This window comes from Pleuronectes platessa, chromosome 18, assembly GCF_947347685.1.
Source record: "Pleuronectes platessa chromosome 18, fPlePla1.1, whole genome shotgun sequence".
Taxonomy (NCBI): domain Eukaryota; kingdom Metazoa; phylum Chordata; class Actinopteri; order Pleuronectiformes; family Pleuronectidae; genus Pleuronectes; species Pleuronectes platessa.
Genome location: NC_070643.1, coordinates 20478034 through 20487624, shown reverse-complemented (window position 1 = coordinate 20487624; position 9591 = coordinate 20478034). Strand labels below are relative to the sequence as shown.

The 9591-nt window shown below is 39.8% G+C and overlaps 1 protein-coding gene across 6 annotated transcripts in view; it reads right to left on the bottom strand.

Annotated features, from left to right (window-relative positions):
• Nucleotides 1-9591, bottom strand: part of LOC128461380 (class I histocompatibility antigen, F10 alpha chain) — a 59662-nt gene that overhangs the window by 35533 nt on the left and 14538 nt on the right. Inside the window, exons 1-8 of one of the 6 annotated variants that reach the window (XM_053446285.1) lie at nt 8686-8859; nt 6478-6738; nt 5752-6030; nt 4410-4712; nt 3872-3979; nt 3505-3522; nt 3133-3217; nt 1171-2775 (exon numbers count right to left, since the gene is read on the bottom strand). In XM_053446285.1, coding sequence (XP_053302260.1) covers nt 3138-3217; nt 3505-3522; nt 3872-3979; nt 4410-4712; nt 5752-6030; nt 6478-6738; nt 8686-8740 — 1104 coding nt within the window. In that variant the 5' untranslated portion in view covers nt 8741-8859 and the 3' untranslated portion in view covers nt 1171-2775; nt 3133-3137. Of the gene's footprint in view, nt 1-1170; nt 2776-3132; nt 3218-3504; nt 3523-3871; nt 3980-4409; nt 4713-5751; nt 6031-6477; nt 6739-8685; nt 8896-9591 lie in introns of those variants that run through there. The other 5 variants (XM_053446283.1, XM_053446286.1, XM_053446289.1 and 2 more) reach the window with 5 other exon arrangements.

Genomic DNA, 9591 nt, shown 5'->3' with positions numbered 1-9591 from the left:
GTATCCAAGCTGTGTTTCACAAACGACATGGTTCCAATACAATGAGTGGTATAGGACCGTGAAGCAGCAAAATACACTAAATATGGTTCTGTTGTGAATAGCTGGTTAGCCAGAGAAGTGGGAAGGTGCGTGAAAACAAGAACAACTCTGTCATTCCTCACGTCTCTTCTCTCCTCAAGAGATTAATGGACTTTGACATTGAGTGCAAGTTCATCTGCAAGAGACTTTAGAGCAATGCAGATGAATTTTGGATAAACAGTATACCTAGTCTCATTCAAAATACCTCACAATATGAACAATTTGCTAAACTGCTAAACTAAAAGAGTTGTACAACATCATATTGTACTGTAAAGTATTAACAGCTATTTATTGGCAACTTTAGTAGCCAGATGACTTCCGTCATTTGAAGAGAATATAAGGTAATGTTGTTAACTAGATTAAAAACAGAACAAAACAAGCAACTGTTGTAATTTATTTACAACAAAAAACTGTCAAAGTTATCCTGTAAGAAACTGTAATTATTTTGAAGGTTATTAACAGTAATTTTACAGTACTTTGTTGGCAACCCTTTTGCCAGGTATTAAATGTTAATTCTACAGTCAATTCTTTACAGTGTGGACTTTAACTCACGTGCCGTCGCGCTGTGTGCTCCTGTCAGTAGAAGCAGGGAAAGTACAGAGAACATGGTGAGCGGTGGTGTGTTCCTCTTTACTGGACTGAAGGTAGGTGAGCTCCTGTCTCCACATAGAGAGATGGACTGTGGAGAAAAGAGACGAAACCAGGAGAGACGAGGACAAACTGTGAGGCGGGGACATCTTCTGAGCCAATGGGAATTTAGCAGCTGAAACTCATCCACTGAGGGTGTAATAGGAAAAGTGAAAGTAGATCTGCTTTTGACGATGTGTTTGAGTAGAATGAAGACCAGAGGTTAACACCCACAGGATCCTTCAGGGTCATGACTTGTGGTTATCAGCTGGAAGAACAATCAGCAAAACTGTTTTGGTCCAGATTTGACAATTTTTCTTCATGTGTAAAATGTCTTTGTCATTTTCCTGTTGAGAGTCACAGGTTTGTTTATTGTTCAGTTTATTTTCTGGGATGATAATGAACATTTTAACTTTCACAGATGTGTTGAACTTTTCTATACGTTGAATCACAAAGAGGCATAAATCCTAAAGAACATCAGAGACTTTATTAAAAACACAAGTACAAAAGAAATGAAACAGCAAAGCAGCTTAATTTTACATTTATTTATAAAAACCTGACACAAGAAGAGAAATTGAGCCTCAAACATTCAGCTTCTACACTGTAAAAATGAAAATTTGAAATTGTGTTACTGGGATTTCTAAATATAAATCAACAGAGAACATTTAATGGATTTGTAATTGTATTTGCTTCAACTAACTTTACTAAGATAAATTTGTAAAGTTGCTGAAGTTAAGTTTGCAAAACACAAAATGGTACGTTTGTGATATGACACGTCTCACGTCTCATCAGGGGAAACAGGACCTAACGTCATGAAGGTGAGTGTTTAGGTTGAATACAGGACAGAAATTCTGGTTCTGCAGCTGCATGTTTTGGTGGCTGTGGCTCAGGAGGTAGACCGGATCGTCCACTAACCAGAGGAGCACAGGTTCGATCCCCAGCTACTCCAGTCTGACGTGTGACAGAACAAACACTGACTGAGTGAATGTGACTGAGTGAGTACAGTAAAGTGTGTGAGTGGTCGACAGGACGATATAAATGTATTAAAATGTTCATGAGAAGAACGTCACTGCTCAGGGTGATCAGTTTAACGTCTGCATGTGGAATAAACTGCTTGAATCCTCTGGAGCCTGACAGGGCAGGGACACTAGAACTGGAAGCTTTGAGAAAATGTGAAGTTTTTAAACTCAAGAAAGATAAATTCAGTAATTTTGGGCCGATCATACCTTTTCATTTTTGCAGTGTAAATGTTAACAAGGTTAAAACTGTAAAGTCCCTTGTCCCTAAAAACTAACAGAAAATATTAACAGAACATTTCATATGAGATAATCTCCACTCAAATGAACTTTAAAGGTGAAGAACACAGCAAAGCGTGAATATAACCAAACAAACAATAATCAAGAAACTCTGGATTAATTCATTTCTTGTTCAGGCCAAGATAGAAATAAAATAAAATCAGAATATTTAACTGGAAAACAAAGTTTGTACTGATGCTCGTGTTGTGTGTCCGTGTGTGACAGCAACCCATTGTGTGTAATTTATGAAGTTATTTGAAATCTATTAACATTGATTGTATCACTTGTCCAAATCACACATACGTTAAGATTTATGGAATCATGACAGATTATATTTCCAGACCCTAAAATGAGGACGTGTGGGTGTCTATATATGTATATTTATATTTGTATTATCTACATGACTCTACAAGGATGCCCCAACACAAGGAATATAAAACTGTTACTAAGATGATCTTTAAATTAACTGCATGTGAACAGTGTTGTGATACTTTCATTGTTTTTGAAAATGTGTTTTACTTCACTCCAGGTAAAAAAAGTTATAATCCTCATTTGATTTACCAATCTTTAAACAAACGTTTATCAGAGGGAAGTTTACATTTCTTATTTTTAACTAAAGATCAAATTTAATCGACCCGACCATTTTGTCAGTTGTGTTGATGGATTTCAATCAATGTCTGTGCCTGAATATCAGTTTATGATTTGAGTGATGAATAATCAATGAGTTCCCAGCGAAAGGGGGAGACTGTGGTGACACTGCTTATCTTCCATAAACCTAAAGAGAGAGAAATGAAATGTTCAGTTCCACAAAGCCTAGTATTTTATGTATTTACAGTACTGAGACCTAATATTTCCATGATTCTCTCAGTGAAGTTAAAGTTTACTCAGAAAAATACACTAATCTTGAATTGATATGCCCTAAATATTGGGTTTATTGACATTTGAATTGCTGATAATAGAGTTTTAATTCAACTTCTAATCTGTCCTATTAACGTGAAGGTTTCTGATCTGTTTCTTACTCTCAGCAGATTTTTTTTATTTCTAATTAAAACAGAGGTTTTACACATGATCACACATATGTTGCTTTGCACTTAGTTTGAGGCAGTTTTGTTGAACAGATGAAGCAACTCACTGTGTTCAGGAGGACGTCTCACTTGGAGAATTAGAACCTCCATCACCTGATCTCAGCGGCTCTGAGGCACCTGGATCTTTTCCAGCTGTGAGGTCAGAAACACATCGTTAGTCCATCCTCCTCTGAACAGACACTTTCATTACAAACCACCAACACTGCAGGGAACAGTCCTGAAAACTCTCTTCAGAACAAAATCAACTTTATCTAATCTACAGAGGGTTTACTAGAGTCCTGCACTGGGTCAGGTTCCTGTGGGGAGACTCGTATCCATTGAAATTAATATAGGCAGTACTGTAGACAAGGCCTGAGTGAACAATTGTGGACATTTTGAAGAAATTAAGAATACAGAATAGAAACAGAAGTTTTACTTACGAAGTGAAGTACATTGGGCTGAAATAAAAAGAAAATACAAATGATTTTAGTTATTACAGTAACAACACAAACAGGATTGTGTCATGTTTTTCTCTCGTGGCGATCCTCCTCAAACGATCGACAACAAACTGTCACTGTTTTATTGTTTGTGTGCTGGACGCTGTGTGCAGAGCTTTTTATAAACAGTCTATGGTTCAGAGGGAAGTTAGAAAACTTTGTGTGAACCCTGCAGCTCTTGAAACAGAAGTTGGTTTGTGAGGAACTGAAGTTTGTTTCATGAGGTTTGATCTGAACGAGCATTAATTAGAAAGTCTAAAATCTAAACACCAGAAAAATATTGGACAAAGCTTCTGTGTTGGTCTCTCACCTTTCTTCCTCCTGTACACGATGAGTCCAATGACAGCGCTGACGACAGCGAGAGCGACCACTGCAGTGATGATGATGATGATGATGATGGTCACGCTGATGGGCTTCTCTGTTGAGTGAATAAAAAAACAAAGCATCACAACCTGAACAGATGAAGCAGGTTGGACGACAAGAATCTCTCTGAACCACAATCCTGTCCTGAGACACAACAAACACACACAGACACTAAATGTGTGAGTTTGTCCTGCTGTTGTTTCTACTTTCAGTTTTCATCTGTACATAATGACTGTGATAATAATAATAGTAATAAAATCCTCAGACACTGTTGCAGACACATTAATTAACTTAATTTGTCAGGGTCACATGATGGTGAAGGGGGGGGGGGGGGCACATGTACTGGTTTAACACTGATCTAAATTTATTTATATACATTGATGAAAGAAAACTTCTCCTGCTACACATCAGCCAACATGACCTGCAGGACTGTTACTGTAGATGAAATGTGTGTTTCCCAGCGTCATCACTGGTTCCAGTCTCACCTCTGTTGGACTGGACTGAGTCTTCGTCCAGTTTGGTGACGATGTCCTCCTTCACACCAGAGATCTGGAACACACACTCGTACCTCCTCCAGTCTTCAGGGGAGATGGAGGAAACCTTCAGGTCAGAGCTCATCTGGAAGGTCCCGTCATGGTTGGGGAGGACCTCTCCCTGGTACACGTCCTCATGAAGCTCCTCCCCTTCTCTCCTCCAGAACAACACGGCGCTGTCGGGGTAGAAACCTGTAGCGTGGCAGCTGACTGGAGAGGAGGGAGACTTCTGGAGGAGAGAAATCCTGGGAAGCTCTTGGGAAGAAAAAGAAAGACAGTTTATGGGTTATCATAATGTATTGCACACTAATAATATCATTCCTGTTTGATTCCACTCATGTTGCATTAGTCATGTCTGTTAATATAAGAGACAAGTGAACAGTCTGTGAGACGTGAGTGAGAGACAGAGGCTGAATTGATGCAAAGACACTGGGGTGGACGATATGATGTAAAAGTAATATCACAGTATTTATTGACAGGTTTTTTATCACAGTATTTATGAAGTAAACTTCCTGTAGTGGACAGGTCCTGATCACTTCTGATTAATGTTGGTATTTTGTGTTAAAGTGCAAAGTGAGTGCAGGTCGGTCGGGCAGTGAGGAGGGAGGACGCTCCGGCTGGGTCTCAATTCAGGGACGGCTTCCTTCAGAGGACCCGGTCTAATCCATTCATCAGTGACTCCAAGTGAACTGTGCCAGATGTAATGAAGTTCCCTAGGGGCAATGCTATTATGTCACAATAAGAGTAACATGAAGTCACTGTGAATGTGACCTTTGACCTCCAGGCACCAAAATCGAATCAATAACCAATTTGAGTCTATGTGAAAGTTTGTACCAAATCTGAAGCTGATCTTATGATATCATGTTAAAAAAAAACATAAACATACTTTGTGCGGCTACCGTGACCTTGACCTTTGTCCACCAAAATGTATTCAGGTAATTTGTGAGTCAATGTGAATATTTTTTACCAAATTTGAGGAAATTTCCTTAAAGCATTCTGGAGATATCGAGTTCAGAGCATTGGGACGGACGGATGACACGCGAGCAGGATGCCTGTGGCCACTAGGTAGCCAGAGAGGAGGCATGAAGAGAGAGAGAGAGAGAGAGAGAGAGAGAGAGAGAGAGAGAGAGAGAGAGAGAGAGAGAGAGAGAGAGAGAGAGAGAGAGAGAGAGAGAGAGAGAGAGAGAGAGAGAGAGAGAGAGAGAGAGAGAGAGATGTTTGTGTATTTGCTCTTGTTCGCTGCCACAGAGAAAGAAAGAGGAACGTTCAGTTGATGGAGGTTCTGTGATGTCACCTGTTCTAAGCAGAGAGCTCCTCCCGTGCTCCAGGAACTTCTTCAGATGGAAAGGTAACTCCTGGAGGAGGTAATTCTTTTTAAATGTGAGATGAGCTTTCTCCTGATCCCACTTCAGTTTGGTGAAAACACTCTTTGGTGTTGGAGCGATATACGTCTCTGTCTCCAGATCCAATGATATGAAGTCTTCTCCATCATAACCATACTGATTAAAACCTTTAACTTCTCCAGTCTCATCGTCCCATTCACATCCAGACATCATCTGGTAAATATGAACACCTGAGAGAGAGACAGACATCAGAGCTGTTATTAACACACACACACACACACACACACACACAGACAAACAGTGTGAGTGCGTTTAGGTGTTATTGTTTGTGTGTGTGTGCGTTTGATTGTGTGTGACTGTGATTGTGTGTGTTTGAGAGATTGTATGTGTGTGTGTGTATATGTGTGCAAGTGTGTGTCAGCGCATGCGTTTATGTTTGATTGTTGCCGTGTTTGATTGTGTGTGTTTATGTGTGTGCGTGTGATTGTGTGTGACTTTGATTGTGTGTGTGTGTTGTTGTGGTGTGTGTGTGTTAATGTGTGAGTGTGCATGGGATTGTGTTTTGGTGTCGAAGTGTAATTGTGTATGTTTGTGTGTTTGTGTGAGAGTGCGTTTGATTGTGACTGTGTGTATGTGTGAATATTTTGTTATTATTAGTGAGTGAAATGTAAACCAACCTCCAGTTTGGTTGAAGCGTTCCTTTAAGGTTTCAATTTCGTTTTTGAAGTTCTGCTGTACATCCAAACCAATCTGAGTCTGCCTCTCCCAGTACTTTGAATCAGTTGCCTTAAACATCCAGTCCTGTTTGGGTTCTGCTTTCATTGTGTTGCTGTCATAGTATTCGATCTGAACGTCATCAACCAAACTAACACCCACAAACTCTGGAAGGTTTGGGACTTGAGAGGACGCAGTGAGGAAATACTTCAGAGAGTGAATCCCTGCAAGAAAAAGTTCAAGTCATGACTTTGGTTACAACAATAACAATATGACAACATGTTCATTAGGTTGTCAACAACATTTCTGATTCAGATCCATCGACTGAAAATAATTCATCTGTGTGTTTGGCTCTGATTCCTGAGATGTCAAAGACAAATATTTATGACAAAGACAAGTAATTGAGACTTGATGTTTATATGTTAAACATAAGCTTCACTATAAATAACTATGAATCTAATAATGCGTCCAAACAGAAATTGAATTAAGAAAATAAACGTATTGTTTTTAATACATATTTTTAGATGTAAAGATAAATGCACATCTTCTTTGTTTATTCTGTAAAAATACACTTGGTGCATGTGTGCAAACATAAAGGCTGAAACCTTCATATCTGTGACAGACTCACATCAAGCAGTCCAGCTTCAGTGCAGATGTTATCACATTAGCAGAGGTGTAAAAAGTACTGAAATATTGTACTCAAGTCAAAGTACCTTTACTTTGATGAAATTTTACTTAAGTACAAGTAAAAGTACCCATCTAAAAATCTACTCAAGTAAAAGTAAAAAGTAGTTCATTTAAAATGTACTTTAAGTAAAAGTTACTTCCAACAACTTGGTGGGGGCCGCTCCTATACAGTGCAAAAAAGGACAAGGGGTCATAAATCCAATCCAAAAACAGTTTTTTTTAATTAAAGGAGAATCTTTACAAATATAAGTGCAATGACATTAAACATGTCAAACATTTAACATGTCAACACAACATTTAAGAACTTTTGGGAGGACATGTCAAGACATGAACCAAATGACAGCTAAAATAAAAGTTAAAATTCCACTGTCCCACTGTATATTTAAACTTTTGGTTAAACTTTGGTTGACCTTTTGAGCACTAGTCTACACACTTCTTGTTGAGTTTAAGCAGAAGCTGATTTTCAAGGTGAGTAGAGCTCATCCGGGCTCGCTTTGCAGTGAATAGCAAACAGCCAGGAGTGAAGCTTGCATAGAGCCCCAAATGTGCTAGGGCCGGCCCTGTGTAGCGCAGTGATTCTCAAACTGTGTGCTGCGCCTCATCGAGGCATAACACGGAGCACGGAGGCATAACAGGTGGGGCGCGCGATCAGTTTTCATATGTTGAACGTGAACGTGAAGGAACGTCATCCACTCTATGCAGCATCTACCACTGCAGTGAGAGGTGCCTTGCGCCTTCAACTTTATTTTTTTACTCAGTAACGGTCGTAATTTCCAATGTAGCGAAGTATAATACTTAAGTCAAAATCTACTTAAGTAAAAGTAAAATTACCCATTTCAAAAACTACTCAAAAAATTACAAAGTACACAAAAAACTACTCAATTACAGTAACGTGAGTAAATGTAATTCGTTACTTTACACCTCTCAAATTAGAAAGTATTAACAGACATCTGTCAGTTATTCATCATGGAGGCAGCCTCGTCCTGATTCTTTGTCTCCCTGCTTCTTTTCACTTCATTTACATTAGAGATGAATTTGTGTTTTGTGTGAGTAACACTGTGTGCTGATTGTATTGGAGGAGGAGGTCACATTGATAACAGATCATTAATTAGTAATATCTCATGTAAGTGACGTCACTCACGGTCTTCATCAGCCGTGAGTGACGGCGATGTTGAACATTGTACCAACAAAACAGGAAGCGGTTTGTGCTCAGCAGCTTCCTGTTAATATGGAAACAGCGCCATCTACTGACTACAATGAGAAACCCAAACCTGAGTCGTCGCCATATTTGTCAGTTTCCACAGTTTAGATCAGGGGTCTGAACCCACAGCTCTTCAGCCTCACGCCGGGTTCACACCGACGCTGAAGCGACGCTGAAATATGCATCACTAACATGAACTTTTTAAATCATGTCTTTGAAACGTTATTAAACTTCAAATCGACCAAACACAATCAAATAAAGTAGAAACGTGACTTTAACTCACGAGCCGTCGCGCTGTGTGCTCCTGTCAGTAGAAGCAGGGAAAGAACAGTGAACATGGTGAGCGGTGGTGTGTTCCTCTTTACTGGACTGAAGGTAGATGAGCTCCTGTCTCCACAAACAGACGGAAACCAGGTGAGTCGAGAACAAACTGTGAGGCGGGGACATCCTCTGAGCCAATGGGATTTTAGAATCAGCCTCTATGTCACTTAAATCCGGGGAAAAGGAGAAGTCAAAGTAAAGATCTGCTTGTTACGGCGTGTTTGTGTAGAATGAAGACCCGAGGTGAACACCCACAGGATCATTCAGGGTCATGACTTGTGGTTATCAGCCGTATTGTCACAACTTCAGCCTGCTCTTAACATTTTTATTTGTCTTTGCCTTTCTTTTTGTAAATACTAATCCATATGTCATTTCAGAATTCTGCCACTCCCCCCTGCTCTGCATTTCCTCGTTCCACGGATCCCATTACCTGCCCCACCCACAGAAGCACCTGCTTTCCATCAAGTCATTAGTAACCCAGTATATCTACCAGCTTATCTCCTCTGTTCTCTGCCAGATCGTCTAGTGCAGGGGTTCTCAAACTTTTGCAAGTTGGGCCCCCCAAAGCTGGTTAGGGGTAGTTGGGGCCCCGCCACCGCCGCCCTCTACTACACCACAATATATAGATAGATAGATAGATAGATAGATGGCATATTGTTATTGATAGGCCTGACATGTCAAGGTTAGGCTATTGTTATTGTTAGGCCCATACAGACAATTAATATTACTATTTTACTATTTATTATTATTATTATTCTGTCTGGTGCGGCCGGAAAAATCAGTGTTTCTGCAATTGTATGGGGTTTGCCAAGCTTAGCAATTCTATGAGAAACTACATAGGATGCCTCCAGACACTGCTTGGAGACAG